The 18,688-nt window shown below is 33.3% G+C and overlaps 1 protein-coding gene across 1 annotated transcript; it reads right to left on the bottom strand.

Moving 5' to 3' along the window:
* Nucleotides 1–13,994: 13,994 nt before the first annotated feature.
* Nucleotides 13,995–18,199, bottom strand: LOC144421033 (uncharacterized). Its single transcript, XM_078111109.1, has 8 exons — nucleotides 18,078–18,199; nucleotides 17,742–17,834; nucleotides 17,339–17,406; nucleotides 16,911–17,006; nucleotides 16,536–16,592; nucleotides 15,985–16,071; nucleotides 15,824–15,859; nucleotides 13,995–15,493 (listed from the first exon to the last, which is right to left on the bottom strand). Exons 2-8 carry the CDS (start codon nucleotides 17,785–17,787, stop codon nucleotides 15,047–15,049), a joined length of 837 nt encoding a protein of 278 aa, XP_077967235.1. The 5' UTR covers nucleotides 17,788–17,834; nucleotides 18,078–18,199; the 3' UTR covers nucleotides 13,995–15,046.
* Nucleotides 18,200–18,688: the final 489 nt, after the last annotated feature.

Below are 18,688 nucleotides of genomic sequence, written 5' to 3'. Positions count from 1 at the left end.
GTGAGTGTAAAACTTGAGGTATTGTATTTAAGTAAATGCATTTAAGTTTAAAAAATATAATTTCATACATCAATTATATTTCTGTTCATTTCATGTGATAAGTGATTTATTTTCGTAACAAGAATAGCCTTTATATTTCTTGTTTAAAATGATTTTTTGAATTGAAAAATTAAATTTACACATTGTAGACCTTACCATTGATACCACAAGAAGAGATATAGATGCTTTCCATGTCAGCTGTCAGCTACAGCCTATCATCTTGCTACGGTGACAGTACAATTGCACCCACGTACATTTGCACCCGTAAACTGCACCCAGGACATTTGCACCCAAACATTACCACTCGTAGATTTGAGAACCCGTATATTGATTGAACCTTTGTATCTATGTACATCCACTTCACTTTGTAACACTGTAACATATACCTACGCGCACAAATACCGGCTAGGCAGTATCCGAGCACTGAATTAACTGAAAAATTTACGGTCAAGCCTGGCGTAATAGAATGTTCACCATATTTCATAAAAATTGGTGAAAAAAATAAATAAATAAAACAGCGAAATCGTTGTTCTCTGCTTTATATATACACAAACTTGATATGTGAACAATATTTTTAAAAATTGCGTATGCACGTTTGAGATGAAAATTGAGAAAAATCAATCATTGAGTTCATCGCGTGTTTTGTGATCCAGAATCGATAAAACTATTAGAAAACATATTTTCAGTTCCTTGTTTTGATCTTGACAATTACAGACATTTTAAATTTGACTGCATGATTCCAATCGACGACTAAGCTATTCTGGTAAATTTTTACTTGAATTTGACATTGAATCCAACGGAAACATATGTTACATCTAAAAGTCATGTTGCAACTAAAATTTCCTAATTGTTTGTTAGTAACATTTTCAGGTTTGTTTAACAAACTGTTTCCTGTTACCGAGAAATACATTGTGCTAGTAAATTCAGAATTTGTATATCAAGTTTGACCAAACGATACAATATGCTTTATTATGTATATGGTTAGAGTTTACCTTTGGAATTTCTGATCAAAGATTTTGAAAAGGAAACAATTTCAGCATCTATATAACTCGCAGTGCTGCTCTGCTCATTTCTATGTGAGAAAATTTGTGTATGAAAATGTATTTACATATCATCATTGTAGTAGGTGAGTACAACTTATGTAAAAGAATTCTCGATATTTTAAAATTAAATGCAATTTAAGTAGAGTCGCAGGAAAGCATGCTCTTCCATAAATTTTTTAATTCGATAAATCAGGAAACGTAGTAATATGTAATAAAATCTCACATTCTTGCCTCTGAGTTGGAGTCATAACTTTTGCCGATCCGAATTTGAAAACACGGATCAGGCGCAATTTTGTTATTCAAGATTCGAGAGCGAGAGATGGAGTCAATTTTCAAACCGGAGTCATTTTTTTGTCCTTGACTCGAATTTAGCGATCTCGAGATATGGAGTCGAAATCAAAATTTTAAAAGCCGGATCGGGGTAATAACGAGGTTGAGAGCTGGATCCAGAGTCAAAATTTAAACCTTAATTCGCCATGACCCTTTCAGAAGTCTGGTCTGTTTTCATAATTTTATTCAGGGGTTTTTGACCTCGTTTCAAGCGACGAAATCGAGCTTGATCTATCTGAAGCGTCAACAGGGTATTTCTCATATCAATCGAATATAAGCACATCAGTGCAATGGCGGTTTGTTGCGGAAAACTGCACGGCCAATGATAGTATTATGTTGTTATGTCGGGTTAGAATTTTTATTTTGCATCAAAAATCAGAAATAATGGTTTTGTCGTTTTAACCGAAAGTAATTAAAAAGAACATTTTGTTAAAATTCGAAAAGCAGCAAATTTTCTGGTGAAATATAGAACACAGATGAAATTAACAAAAAATAAAAATATTAGCCATCTAGTGGGTTTATTCTTTTTTCACTTTATATTTTCTCATCAATTTGTTCAATAGTTGCTTATAAAAGCAATAACGTGTATATATATATATTTCTATTTTATCGACTTGGTCGACAACACGGGGTTATTTTCGCTGTATATGGGCGACGGGAATATTTGGACAACATTTTGCTGTCGCCCAAATAGTTTGGGCTTTATTTTCTACATAAATCCCTCAAGGAAAAAGTCTGAAACTTTGCGTCATTTTCAAAATTACCCTCAACCATCACCACATAATGTTGGATATGAAATTCAAGCAAAAAACTCTGGTTTTTGCTGTCAGTTTCTAGGCCTAGCTATATCCCATGTTGCTATTTTTGCTAAATTGTGGCTACAAAAATTTATCATGATTTTCTCTTTTCTAACCCGGTTATCTTTTGGCCAGAATTGGAGGATTAACAGGAAAAATGTTCGATATCGTATTGTATTCCAATAATTCACCGGAAATTTATCTGGGACTTGCGACACTGCTATGGTATATTTCACCCTGATAAAATGTGCAAATTGCAGACGAGACATATGACGACATATATAGTGCGTCATAAATAGTCAGGAGCGATTAGAAGTTGGTTTTAGTTATCGATTAAGTACTTAAGGATGCGAGACATGTTATTATGTTGTACAAATGCTCTGAGATATTGTATGCAAAGAAATAGTTTGGGATAATGTTATCACTTTGAGTCTGCGAAGTATCTCACTACCTAATTATGGAAGACACGCGACAGAATAGGATTTCGCAGCAAAGGTAGTTAGCGGCGGAACGGTATTACAGCGACACTGTTCGGAATAGCCAACATGTTGCTCTCCCTAAATTCTCATTGGCAGATTGGTGGGAAATTACCTGATTTTATGACAATACCTGTTCATAAAGTTCGCGTGGCCCAATATGTGTTTTTAAGCTAATCCAATATATTTTTAAAAAGCTATACTTCATATTATCTTGTAAAATAAATTTATGTTTTGTTTTTCTAGTCACAGATTTGGGAAAATATGATTCTGACAGGAGATCATTGAACGTGTACGGAAGTCTGTGAAAGATCACAGAAAAGAAAAACTTTGCAAGAAACTTGAGAGTCATTTAAAAACATGTGGAAGGAAAGCTGTTATTTTTAAGAATGAAAGGTTCAATGAGGATAAGACAAGTAAATTTTGCCAGAAAAGCGTAAGGTCAATCTGGAAAAAAGTAGACACACTGAATATGGGAAAAAGGACAAATTGATTGCATCTCTAGAAATTTGTTCATCAGCCAGAACTCTTGTGCACTAGAAAAGGTTATCTATTACAATTCATGAATATAAAACATTGTAAGCTCGTCTCTAAGTGAGTGTTAATCTTTGCTAAAATTGTCTTCAGGTCATCATGAGTAGCAATTTGATTGGTATGATGATGCTAACGAAAATTCAGCAAACAAGTTAGTTGAAGTTCTTGAACTCAAATTAACTAGCGATATTTGTCGATTCAGAGTAGGCCTACGTCCACAAAACTACAATCAAAATCAGTGCGAGTGTATCTGATTTTCGAACTGAGAATTTATGTACTTAATCTTTTTAATGCTTCAGGGGGAAGGGAATGAGCGATGGGTGTGAAACTAAAACTAAATAAGACATAAATTTACTCTCACATTCTGGCAAATCTTATAGATACATAAGTTATATTATACTATGTAATACTGCCCCTCTTTTTTAATTTCCTAATAATGCATCTTTCAATTACGTAAAAATCTTAGAATAAACTCAAAAAAACACTATTTGTTTTTAAATTCATTGAAATTTCGGCAGGAGACGCACGCACCAATCGAATTTCGTAATCTGTGTATTGGTTTTTCCCTTGTCTTAAAATGGGAATGACTGGATTTTGAAACCCATGCCTATGTTGGCAAAAAAAGTAGGTTATTTTTTAAAAATTCTTGCTTTAGTTATAACAGTTGAAAAGCTGGATTGGTCGTGTAAAGCTGGGCGATTTTACTTCTATATAAAGCAACGAACTACATTGCGCTGCTAACAGTATTGCCATATCACCTTTATTGTACATATCTAGTAATGCGCAAATACGATTTAAATTACTCCTACGTCCCTCTCCTTGAAATGCCTGATGAGCGATTTCATAAAATTCAAAAAAGGGTAGGATTTGGGTCAAGTCCCTGCTCCCTTGGCACAAATAGAAGTAGCTAGTATGACTTCAAGTTTACTGGTGACGCGGTTTATTAGGTTTTTTATATTTAACTTATTATCCAGTATACTTGCGTCATTAACATACGGATCTTCCGTACAACGGAAATTTCGTATTTTGCGATTTTTTTATATTAATTTATGACATCTATTACATGAACATCTCTGTTATGACGCCAAAATTAATTTCGCTCAGAAAACCGTATGACGTCACTATAATTTTTCACATTGTCGGAAATACATAATACTAATTACATTAACTGGCATAACTAATTTCTAACATAAGCAAATAGGTTATAGTAACCTCTAGTACATTGTGGGCTATTTTGGACGCATCCCACTCGGAAAAATACATTACCTGAAAATCGGAAATTGAACGTTGCACAGTTAAAATCCAGATTACATAGAGTTAATTAGTCATAAAATCAATTCTAACGAACTGTGGCATATCCTCTGTGATACTTTTAGCGGTAGTATTCCTAACTAACAAATGGGATACAACTTGTTACTTGTTACTGGAAATGTAGGTTATGGTACACTTTTCTGTATCGCAAGTCTAAGTCGCTCATACAGATGCGGAGTTATTTCGTTACCCACTTTCATTCCCTTCGTTTTCCAGTTTACATTATATGATTAAGCAAACTTACTGTCATCAGAACACGAAACATTGCATTCAATGGGAAGGTAAATTGCTTTACTAGGTCGGGCTATTGAATTTAATTCAGGGGAATTTGAGTTTTCATACATCGCCGATTCTTCTCCTCGTTTTCGAAATGGTAACTATATTTGTCCAAAAAATGGTAAATTATTCGGGTGATGGTTCTATTTAATGATTTCAAGACCAAAATACTAGGTATAGTTTTAACTTGCTCATATAAATACTTTTAATTTGCTAATACAGCCTATCATCGCTGGAAAACTCAATAATTACGGCAAAAATTGCGTTTTTGATAACATCACGAAGCGATGAAACGATATTTTCGAGTTTTTTTTGCCTAAAGTTGATGAAAAGTACGTGCAATGCACTTATTATATTCAAATACATTTGAATACAACCAGAAAAAAACCACATTGAAGGCGGAAAATTAAAATAATCGATGGAACCCTAGTAGCTTCGATATGCGATGATATGTTTCCTAATTGCATTTATTTGCAGATTTCAAAATTTTTTATTTTTTTTCTATCTAATATTATTAAGTAATATATCGCTAAATCGCTAAAATACCAACTGAATGGTACTAACATTTTCGTTTTTTATTAATTACGGTATATCAAAAGTTATGACCAAAAAACGATAAAAATAAATAAATTTTAAACCCAAGTTTCTCGAAAAGTATTCGATGAATTTTAACTATACTAATATTTTTAGATTTGTTTCATTGAAACAACTAATATAATTTCATTTAATACAACTACAATATAACATTTGTGGGTCAAATGTCAAATAGGTAATTGAAACCACTCCTTGAAAATATAAATACAAAATTTCCGCATCGACTGGAGAAAAAAATTCAAATTTGACCTAAAATTTCCTGAATTATATGTGTTCAAATTTTAACTCATGATTTCGTAAATTTCAGCAATATGTCACATCTCAAACAATCCAATTTATGAAATTATGGAAGTTTTGTCATCTGTTATCTAGAATATCTTTGAACAACTTTCAAATATCGCTATTGAATCTATTTTCAGGTTACATTTGACTTTCGTATATACACAATATATATATATATATACAAATACTCTTTACACTTTCGTGTGAGTGTATTGACAATAAAGATATAGACAATCAGAATGAGCGGCGGATGGATATCACGTCGCGCAGCGAGCGATGAGCTGTGACGCCAAAATAACAACATATCATGCTGTAAATAGGGCCAGATGCCAAGCCTATGACACGCCTAAAACATGCAAACCACTGTTCTCGGCTCTTTCAGGGCACAAATTGTAACCGGTGTTTAATCTACCTTACAAGAAAAGCATTTAGCGGTAGCTGTGAACGTTTTCAATGAAGGACAATGATTTAATAGCTAATGACTATATTTATTCCCTGTGGTGTCGACCATATCCAATAATGTTACTCATTGCCGCAAATAGGCTAAAAAAAGTAGTCTCTCGGAATTGGGCGACGACGATTGGGCACCAAGTCGACTATTTTTTAAACGAACTGTATTACTTGCGTGGAATTTTGCCATACTATTTTTTATGGAATACCGCTAAAAATAACGCTGTGAGTAGTTCACTATATGCCACAGAACACGAGTGGCCCAACTGCAGCAAAAAATAGCATGTAACTACAATGCAGCAAATAGATAAATATATATATATAAATATGTATAGAGAGAGAACATATATATTTTTCATGTCCAAAAATAAGATATCAGAATTCAGTCATGACTAATAAGTATGTTTCACTTTTCAGCTATGCTACACGAAATCGAATTATGTCGACTGTCACAGCTTCTCTGACAACTATGGAAAATCCTGTTACTTATTTGCCGACCAGTATAGTGGCTACAAATGCAGTAACAACACCCAAGATTGACATGGCTGAAAATTTTTTTTGTTGTGGCGTCTGCATTCGCAATACTGGAGGCGTTTATCATCATTGTCCTCATTCTGCTCATTATAAAGTAAGTGTAAAAGAATGGTTGTATTATTATCTGGACATTCCACACAATCAGCAATCAGAAAAAGCAATTGACTTTACGGATTTCGCTTATGCTGTGCCTTGTTCCTTGGTCGATGGTAAATAACTGTTAACTTTCATTATTCTCCGCGAACTGATATATCGCAACAAGGTTTGGTTGCTTCATACAGCAGCTCCGCGCCCGCGTCTAATTTGTCTGACGCCCCCAAGTTTAGGAACTTCTGAGTGAGACATAATATCTCAAACATTTAAATGCAACATTTACTAACCAATTGTAAATATTTCTTAGGTTAAAGAAAGAAAAATAAAACATCAATTAAAGAAGAAGAATCTCAGTCCACACCCTGTTTCTTTCACTAATTCACACGCTCCATGAAATTCACAGCATTCTGGAATTAAATACGACGGCACACATGAATGCTACTTATGCTCACCTAACCGAACCGGCTTATCGTACACAAACAAACTCTGAACATGCTTATGTCAGTGTAAATTAACGCGAAGTCGTTGTCAATATGATTTGCACACTTCCATGAAAGACCCAAACAAAACATGCTGACTAATTTCGTTCTATAAGAATAACATGATCTCTTTCCACGAAATAGCAAGTATATTTGTGAGTCATCGTTAGATCATGGTCTAACTTCTTCAGAAAAAATTAAGATATGGTTTAATCAAACAACTGTTGATTGCTGTTTGATAAACAATTGGGACGCAGCGTGTCTGCCGTGTGATTAAGTTACAAGTTGGACGCTATACTTGTTCGTGTTTTATCTTTTTTAATAATATGTTCGTTTGTGTAATATGGGTAAACTGCGCTTGTATTTTTATAACATCAGCCCCCCAGATTTACCCCAATTTGAGTTAAAATTATAAAACAAAATGAAATAACTATCAGTAGAACTATCAGTAGATGTTGCGCGAGACTAACTCCCAATCCTTTTTCTATGCCTTTGCGCTAGTGCAGGGATGGCGAACCACTGACCCGCGGGTCACAAAGTGACCCACCGCGTTTTATTCGAGACCCGCCAAGGCACGAATAAAATAGGAAAAATGCTAACATGCTAACCGTTGTGTGCCGTTATTCATAGGGATTTGTTCAAAAAGAATTGTTTTAAAACAATTGTTTTAAATCAAGTTTTTTTGACTGTTTTGTTCAAAATGGCTGTACTATTTTTTTGTATTGGATAGGTTGAAGAAAATGGATGCAAAAACTTGCCAAACGCTTCTTATTTGCAATAAATTCTTCAAAACGCCACAAATAACGATAGAGGCTCATGCACATTTTCTCAGGTTGTATCTCAGTGGTTGGCGCAGTACGACGCAACCGATAACGTAACGCCATTACGTAAACAACCCCGCGACGAAACCACCTTGCGTAAATTGAAATGCGATCGAATAAATGAGTTTGTATAATCTTGAAAAACTCTATAACTTCAACCTTAAAAACAAAAGCTTGCTAAGCATTAATTAACAGAACAGTATTAACCTTAATACCTCCATTTTATGAGAAAAATGGCAATACATGAACTCGAAATCCACATCATGGCGACAAAACAGATTAGTTGAGGCGTCTTTACATCAGAGGACAGAGGATTTAAGCTTATTCTCCATTATCGCAAACTACTCTTTTTCTCAAAGGCTCCCATTCCTCTAAATAATTTCGTAGTAGGCTTGTGAGACAATTTTCATGATTTTTCTTACTCAAAACGTCTCTTTGATATCTCAGATAAACATTCCGGTTAAAATCTTATGACTTTTGTGGAGATGCGAAAGTCGCGATAAATGTACGCAAGAGAAGTAAAAGTCAAAATAGGAATTTTTACTTACATTTTTAAAATTATAATTCCGGCTGTGTGTTCAGCTGATCGAATGCAACGTTTTGGCGTAGTTTCGCGGCGATGCAAGGGGTATTTCAATAAGAAAAATACAAAAAAACAAAAAAAAAAATTGATTTAAAACACGATGTTTTTTTTGATGCAATTAAAGAGTTTTTTTAGAATTGATAAAAAAACAAAACCCTATATTCAGCTATTGGCTCTGACATCGTTTATGACATAAGAATCCAATGGATGTTCATTTCTCGCAACGTCTTGTCTCTTTCAGAAGTGCATCTGCAGGTTGTACGAGAACGAGATGCTACTTTGCATTTTACTAGTTTCTCGCCTACAAAGCCGTTGAGAATACAAAATCTTTCAGACTTGAAATAAAAACCTAGAAATCTGAAATAACAATGGGGCAGTGTGAAAGTGCTTTTAATATGGTTAAAGCTGATATAAAAATATAGCACTATCAGATTGAAGTACCCTTCAAACTCTTTGGAACCGTAAAATAATTTGCCGCATCATCCTAAACGTAATTCATATGTGTGTTTTCGTACTCTTAATCGAGTGCCATAAAAAGTTCCTGATAAAGTGCTGTAAAGTAAAGCACTAAACTACGCCAACATTAACAGAACCGTTGTATTATGATTTGTTTCAGAAGTTTCCTATAGATACAAACATTGATTAAATATCTGTGACCCACTCTCTTCTGTTCCGCGATAAAAATATGATTTTTGACCCATTCATTGAAAAAGGTTCGCCATCCCTGCGCTAGTGGATCCTTATGCATGTAATGTCCTGCTGCACAGTAACACACTAATACTATCAGTAGAGATGTTGATTTTATATTTCTACGTATTCCTACAATTATGTTTGTTTTGTGTATGTTTTTTTTTATGGAAAATCAAAATAATCTTATACCTCTTATACAATGTGTATTACTGATTTAAATCACACAGATTCCTGCTTTAAACCAGTCAATTCCACGTCGTTTCCTATTGCAGGCCGCTGCAGCTCAAATTTGTCAAGTTATCACTTATCACAGAAAATTTTCCCCATATTGCCCATCATTTAAAAATACGTTAAAATTTTGAAGCAAGCATATAGAACAACGCACATAGTGCAAGCGAGTTCTAAAGGGATTTTACTTTAAATATTCGCAATTTTTTCTTTTTCCTCCTTGTTGGTTTACGAATTTACTATTTTAATTGTTTTTATCAAATTTTCTTGAAAAGCCTTAACGGTACACAAGATATGTATGTTCAGCAGCATTGTAATCGGGAATTATAAAATATAAAATATATCCAACATTGAAATATGCGTGCTGCTTTAAACTATCGTTTAAGCCATTGCTTCTCAACCTTGTATATATTGCGGCCCACCTTCAACCAATTGCTTTTTTTGCGCCAACCTTTATTAATGTTTTTTAAAGAGTAAAATAAGTCGACGCAGGGTTGTCCTAACGAATCGAATATATTCGAATATTTAGGTTCGAGGTATTCAAATATATTTTTCGGCAAATTTTCGAATAATTCGAAATAATAGCCACTTTTCGCCATCAGCTAGGTGTTTCGTTTTCGAGGGCAAGATTCAAACGACTTTCTGCGATTTTTCACATATTGTAATGGTGATGAATGTTTGTTATCTTCTATGCCAGGGTGGTCCAAACCCAGGCCCGCGGGCCACATGTGGCCCGCCGCGTCATTTTCCGTGGCCCGCGTCACATTCGGGGAGTAATTAAAAAATCGCATTTTGTGTGGTTTCGTCATAAAATTATTCAGAAAACTCTTTTGACATATTGTCATCACTAATGTCACTGAATTAAATAGTGTTATGGCTAGCTGAGGAAACTAGCGAAGTTGAATAATGTGCTTGGCAGTCTAAATTGATATCTGGCTTACTAATTTTTTGGTCGGGAATATATGCTAACAATATAGGCATCATAGAAAACGAAAAATCGAATGCGGATTCTATTAGCCTAGAATGGCTAGGCCTGATAATTATGTGATTGTACGATAAAAGTGTTTGTTTTGTATTGCACTGTTTACCTATTCTTGGCACTATTGTGGCCCGCGAACAATGCAAAAATAGTTTTGTGGCTTGCGGACCCGACAACCTTGGACCACCCTGTTCTATGCGATCGTGCGACGCATATGACTGCGACAATTTAGCAAGGTTGCGTGATCGGCATTGCGCCATTTTCTTCCAAGGCTTCATATTTACGAATTCATTACCATTACGTCGAAAAAATGAAAATTATGTAAAGCCGTAATTGTTATGATACCCAAAAACAATTCATCCCTGCTTTATGGCAAATAATTTTGATAATAATTGGTAAAAGTATTGCCTTTTTTAGGATGATTTTCTGTTGCGCAAAATATGCAAATCAATGACCAATACCTGCATTTAAAATGCCGTATATACAGTACATTAATTTGATTTTGTTCAACGTAACTAACTCATGACGGCACCGACTTACGCAAAAATAGAATTATTAATATCATCAAATACCACGGCAATCCGCGGACATAAAATATGTTGTATGAAAGAAAAACATTATTACTTTGATATACCATGGCAATCGGGGAACCTAAAACGTTTCGTAAATTTTCAGCTCATAATTAATTTTTGATTTCAAATTTCGTAATTACGGAAAAAATAAAAGAATTACTAAGAAAATATTACGGCAATCTGTGAACATAAAATGTGTGGTAAACTGCTCGATTATAATTAATTTGGGATTCGTATTTTCGTACTTACGGAAAAAATAAAAGCAGTATTACTATAAAATACCACCATTGTATTATAAATGACATGAATGACTGCACAGGACAGCAGACGCATCCGATAGTCACGTTCGAGCGTTTAAATTGGTGGATCAAATGGAACCTCATTAGAAAAGCACAGATGTCCTATTAAAACATCAAAATTATCCCAATTCTGACACAAAATATAGAAAAATACGTGATTTGGCAGCAATTTCGCGGCCCACCATGAGAATCTTCGCGGACCATCGGTTGAGAAGCGCTGGTTTAAGCCAAATGGTTGCTGGTTGTGAAACTGAGACTGCTAAATAGAGACAGGTGTCTGTGGTATGAAAATAACGTGCATGGAAATTTTTTTATGATGAGAGCTTGTTACGATAAATTAACCTTTAACTTTTATTACAACGCAAATCGGAAGTTAAAAATTAATTGCAAACGCCTTGCAATCACCCATGTTTTTTATGATTTATGCCTAATTTTTGTTATATTTTCTCAATTGCTGTCTAATAAACAATTACAATCCGGAAACTGCATGTTCAACGCCATTGTGCATGCAAAATCTAAAGCTTACGCAACATGAGATCGTGCGTCCTGTTTTAAGCCATTTTCAACGCTAAATCGTTTCCTTCCTAAAGTTCGAGTTCGGTGATTATTGTTTTATTTTGGTTGTTGGAAAATTGCGCCATATTTTGAAAAAATGAAGTTGTAGCATATATAAAGTAATCTTAGTAGAACAAACCCATATTAAAAGAAAATTTATTTATATTTACTATAGCCATGCTAGATGTACGTGAGTGCATGCAAATGTCCATGGATGGAAATGTCTGCGGATTCACATGTACAGGGGTGCAAATGCACGTGGCTGCGATTGGAACGCAAATGTCCTTGGGCGTGAATGTATGCAGGTGCAATTGTCCAGGATAAAAATGAATGGGTGTAATTGTTAATGGATGCAAATTTCCGTGGGTGCAAATGATCAGAAGCAAATGTACGTGGATGCAGAGATAATGGAACGGCTTGCGACGTTTCACTGTGCGGAGAAGGAAGAAAATAATTGAGTGACAAACAAGTAAAAATCTTGACTGCTCAGATACATGATGTAATTCAGATTTGATGAAATTATGATAAACAACATTTTCAATCCCCTGTTCTGACCTTGACAATTACATACATTTGAAGTATAGTTACAATATTCAATAGATGACTGAGCCATTCTGGTAACTCTGGTTTTACTTGGATTTGACATTGAACACAATGGAAACATATCTTATACTGAAACAGCATGCCATGGTGAAAAAAAAATCTTGATTATTTCCAGTAAACTTATTAGGTCTATCTAGCGAACCGTTTCTTGATGTCGTGGAATACATTGTGAAAGCGTTCGTGGTCAATTAAGAATTTGTAAAACTGATAGGCACAAGCTTGACCGAACGATACAATATACTAAACCTGATATGTAGCTTGTGTGGAAAGCATGATCGTCTATAAATTGCTTTCAATTTTGAAAATTAGGAAACGTAGTATCCTGTAATCAAATCTAACATTCATGACCCTTGGTTGAAGTCCTAACTTTGACCGATCAGGAAATGATAACCGGAGTCAGGCGCAATATAGTTATTTGAGTTTCTAGAGAGAGAGTTGGAGTGAATTTTTGACTCGGATTCGGAGTTATTTTTTTTTGTCCTACTCAAATTTAGCGATCAGAGTCAGAGTCGATATAAAAATTCGGGCATAATAAAAATCGAGAAATGAGATCGAAATCAAAAATTTTAAACCCAGACCGGAGTAATAAGCCAGAAGTAGATCCGGAACCAAAATTTTAAATCTCGATTCTCCGGAAACTTTTAAATTTGATCTGTTTTCATATTTTTATTCCGGAGTTTTTAGTCTCGTTTCCACCAACGAAATCTATTTTGATCTAATTGGAAATCTAATAAAGTATTTCTCGTCTTCTCACTCAAATTCGAAAGCACCAGAGCAATGGCGGTTTGTTGCTGAAAACTGCACGGACAGTGATAGTATTATGTTGTTACAATTACCGGAAACTAGTTTGGTTCAATAGGACGAGTGTCATGGGAGCCTTCAAATATCAGGTTAGAATTGCATTGAAATTTAGAGATGACGGGTGTATTGTTTTAAATAAAAGTACTCGAAACTAAAAAAAAGATAACGAAAAATATTGGGGCAAAAATGATTTAGTCCAGTGATTCTCAAGATTTTATTGTAATGTCGCCCAAAGCAGCAGTTTTTTAGCATTGTAATCGACCCCCACGGCCTTAATTTTTTTGGTCCTCATGAAATTTCAAATAAGGAACGAGAGACAGATACATGAGCGCTCCGGACAAAAAAAGGATTCAAACAAGCGATAACGCTCACCTTGAGAGCCACTGGTTTAAAATTCAACGATGTATTTAATAAATCTATTCTAACTGCGCTGAAAGTAAATTAAGGGCGAATAAAATTGACGATTATTTCAACTCTCGTTCACGAATCTTGGAATAACAAAATTATGATTTGAAAATCGCATATGATATAGATTCTCTACTCTTTGCAAGAACTATCCCCGGTACTGGATTGTAAATAATCTCTTCTGTGTGATTTTAATACAAAATACTACCCTCATCAATTATCAAAAGCAATCTGTTAAGCAGAGCATGTTTATACAGCACTCAATCAATTTAATTTCGATATAATTTTAAAATACTGATACCTAAACTTTCTTGTAAATAGAAATATCGTTAATCAAAGGATTGGGAAAAATACAAAAAAAATTTTCGAATAATGAAATATTCATTATATTATAAAATATAATGCAATAAAATTTTAAGTCAATTCTTAATCTGCTTACTCTCATTGGAATACCATTCACCTAAGAATGTGCTTATCATTGAATCTTGGTAGGAATTAGGGAATTATCATGAGTACTTTATGATTTCTAAGTTTTTCATCAAATTGTTTATAATGATTCAATTACCATATCACCTCATATCATAAATTAGTTATATTAAATTTTACTAAATAAGATTAAACAGTTGCTCGAAAATGTTAGGCTGAGATGGAATATTAACTACTAGTAGAAAGTAAACTTTATTTATCAATGCTGATTTTCGACATTTTGACACATCCATGTTTCAATCCCATATAGCCTAGCAAAACGATCACAAAACGGCCCGTCATGTTTTTCGGTAACCCCCAATACCATGCGTTATTGCAAAAAATGTATTAACAATTAAGAGATATTTCTGATATTACCAGTCTCAATTCAACATAAAGAGTGTGCAATTTTTCAAAATTGCAAGGGGGGGTTTATCGATACCATATATTGTTTTGTCCCTCACAGATGTATCAAATAAAATGAAAAGTCTTAAACAATTACTGATTAAAAATAAGAAACCTCGTAAAGATATATTTAGAACTGACATCCTTACAAAATTAAAATTGTAAAGAAACTTCATGGTATAATCATTATGCTATCAGATAGATTAAAAATTCCAGATTAATCATTAAATACGATACAAACTGAGCGCTATCAGCTTTAAAATATCTCAACAGAAAAATATTACCATAACAGGAAAAAATAGGTTACATGTTATAATATACATTAATAAAGGGCTTTAAAGCTTCTAAGCTATGATACATCAAATACAAGATAAAGTTGAAATGATTTCTGAAGCCATTGAATCAACCTTTTTTTTCTTCTGCGTCGATAATGAATCTTTGCGCCAAATGATCGAGGAGAATTTCTCGATTTGGTTGTTTCAACGCATCTTCTGTTTTGTATTCACGATACGCCCAATAAATGCCATACGCAGTGAAAACTATAATGCTGCCTGCTGCAAAGCATGCAAGAACGATACCCGTAGCTTGAAGGGAAGCAATGTCGACACTTATACCAGCTATCCCTACATTCGCCAAAGCTGCTTCGCTTCCAATTATTAAGGCATTATTCACAGCAGAGATGGCAGCACCTGCTACGCCACCCATAACAACTCTTGTTGCCACTTTTTTAGAGCAGTTTGACTTTGCGTCTTTGACCCATTTTCGATAGCGCTCGAGAGCTTCAGCTTTACTTTCAAGTCTCTTCTCCACTCCCTTTGTCAAGCTGTCTATGTAGCTAGAGATATGTGTCTGGAAAACACACAAAAAAGGTAAATTTATGCTGGGAAATTAAATGTTATCCATTTTTATATTCTTTCGAAAATATCACTAAAAAATAATTAAAATAATTTTTCAACTTTGAAATACGCATAATTTTGCGGCGGACCACGGGGACTTGAATGAAAGCATTTACATATTGAATATTGTAACTATGTAGATGCGATTAAGCAAAGAAATGCAGTTATGTCAAAATAACAACAACAATACCAAGATAACCCCGACAAAAATTTAGAAAAACATTTTGAATTACGCATAACTACTAACAAAATCATATGCAAAATCACAATTCTTTCTACTTACTTCTCCTCCCAATTGCTTGAATATAATATCAGGATGCTGAAATTAAAAATGAAACATTTTAAATTTCTTATCTTATTCAATAAGCATTGTTTTTATTCCAGTTCAAATATACTGTATTTGCCTTTAAAAACAAAGAAATAATCGTTTTTCATGAAACTTACGTCAGGGTATTTCAATTTCAGCTCTTCTCCAATTTTCTTTTTGACCTTCTCCTTGAGATTTCCAATGTTAACTTTGTTTTCTCTTCCCTGGAAAGGAACAAAAATTTATCATGTTTGCATCATTCTAAACGATGCAACATTACAAACATTAAAACAAATCAAATAATAAATTAGTATCAAATGAATAGAGGTTTGGCTCTGATTATTCTCTAATATATATTCAGGTTTTTAACAGAGCAGTTCGTATATAATTCATTGAAATCAGGGCGATTAATATGCGCATTTATCCTAGTAATGTCCACTCTTCAGGTAATAACATTAATCGAACGGATGCATAGTTTTGAAGAAAACGGAAAATGTGTGTGAACATCAAACCTTTGTGAAAACAATTAACATTCAATTCTGATATGTTACTGTTACTTCCCTTTATTCTCTATTGAATATATTCAAATACCTAAAAAATTATTTTCAAAAAATTTATTTTCAAAATGTCAACTTGAGGTATAAAAAAAAGTGCATTGTTGTTTTATACAATAAATAAACAAACTGACCAAATCATCTCTTTGTTTCTTCATTTGCTCTTGAAGTTTCTGATCCCACTTTTCTTCCTGTAAAAATTTCATTTATTCAACCTCAAATATTTAAGTTATACGATGAAAAAAAGTTATTTGAAGAACCAGGTAACTTTTCAAAATTATTTGTCGAGAAATTATTTTGACTGATAGGTATAGTTTTTATTTTATTTTATTTTTTAATTTTCAGTCTAGGCCAACGGTAAAAGAACTCTATAATTTTAGATTGTATGTAATACTTTGTTGCTGGTCTTAATTGGTACCAAAAACAGTTAACAAATCACCGTGCAAACATTTTTTATTTGTGTAATATCCATAAAGAACAAAAAAGATCTAAATTTGAATCATCTTCACCAGCCTTTGCTGTTGTTTTTCCATTTCTTGCTTCATTACTTTCCACATGTCACTTTTTTCGATGTAGCTGCTTGAAAGTAACTTCAAAGAACTCTCCTAAAATATCACTAATTAAATTACAAAAGTCTGGTAACAAAATCGATACCATGTATTTCTGAATTTGAACATGTATATGGATGATAACTTTATAAATCGTTTTATGTGGTTCCACGATATCCAGCTACCAAGTGAACATATTCATTTAAAATAAATTAGCATTTGATTAAGTTTACATAAATATTTGGCGCCGTTTTTTCTTAAAAATCTACTCAATGAATGAAAATACTTTCAAGAGTTCAAAAACATATTCAGTAAAATATTGTATTGTTTTATTTAATAAGAAATATCTAAATCTCTAATATATTGCTCAAAAGTATAAATAATCTCACCAAATCCTCCTTTTGCTTTCCCATAGATTGCGTATGTTCATCTTTAAATTTCTGATAGTATTTTTTTTCTGTCAAAATTTTATTCATTAACTTGGAATATTTGAATTGTGCGATGCAAACATAGTTATTTAAAAAATCTTTTTCAATTTTTTTTGTTGAGAAAATTTTCTGATTCAGAATCATGATTTTTTTACTTTTTTTTTTAATTGCAAAACAACAATAACAATGCAGGTTGTGAGTGCTACTATGTTGCTGGTCTTAATCGGTAACAAAAACAGTTAACAAATAGCGGTCAACTTTAAACAAACATTTTTCTTAATTATTGAAAGATGCATAAAACTGCACAATTTTTTATTTGTTGCATCCTTTAAAAACAAAAAGAATAAAATTGAATGATGTTTACCAGCCTTGTCTCTTGTTCCACCATTTTTTGCATCATTACTTTCCATATATCACTTTCTTCATAGTCGCCAGTTGGAGGTACATTCAAAGATCTCTTTCATATAAAATATACATATATTTTTTAACTTGCATGTGACTAAGCAAAATTATGGAAAAATCAACAACTCGAAAAACTATAATTAAACTTAGAAGTTTTAAATGAGCTGTTTTATATACTACTGATAATTTGATTCAAATAATTTGTGATTAAAACTGTCAATGCAGTATTGTTAAAAGTAAGCATTTGTTACTTATTTGATTCAAAATAGTCTGTGGATTTTAACTAAATTAAACAAACCTGAGTATCTTGCCCACTTGCCGATGGGAGACTGCACATGTTCGTAGACAAAAGTGTTCGTGAAGGGTAAGACATTTTGACGATGCTTTATGTTTATTACTCACGCAAAGTTATATATCACTGTAAAACCAGTGAAAAAAGCAAAATTAATTATACATAATTTTTTTTATATGCCAAGACTGCATTCAAAAGCAAAATCCTCATGATGAATTCTTCCTTTCATTAAAAATAATTTTATTTGAAATGTAGAGTTTTAAACTTTTTACTGTCCTTTTTCCATATATTTTTGCTGTAACTACATATCATATCATAATGTATTACCAACCGCACCAATATGGATATGATTTTAAATTGCACATTATCATTAATACTTTTAAATGTCAAGTCTGGTCGTCGAATAATAATGTCGTATGCCAATATAGGTTTGTACAAGACTTATAAAACTGGTTTCAAGTATTCATGTTATCGGGGTGTCAACACCTTCAATTTTAATTTCGAATTTTGTATTGTCGCGGCAGGTGAATAGTTTCAAACACTTGTTAAATACCACGTGACGAAACTATAATTTTAACGAGGATCTGTCTTACCAAGCATGCTCCATATACGTTTAA

Source organism: Styela clava, chromosome 3 (genome assembly GCF_964204865.1).
Source record: "Styela clava chromosome 3, kaStyClav1.hap1.2, whole genome shotgun sequence".
Lineage (NCBI taxonomy): Eukaryota > Metazoa > Chordata > Ascidiacea > Stolidobranchia > Styelidae > Styela > Styela clava.
This window is presented reverse-complemented; position numbering and strand designations above follow the sequence as displayed.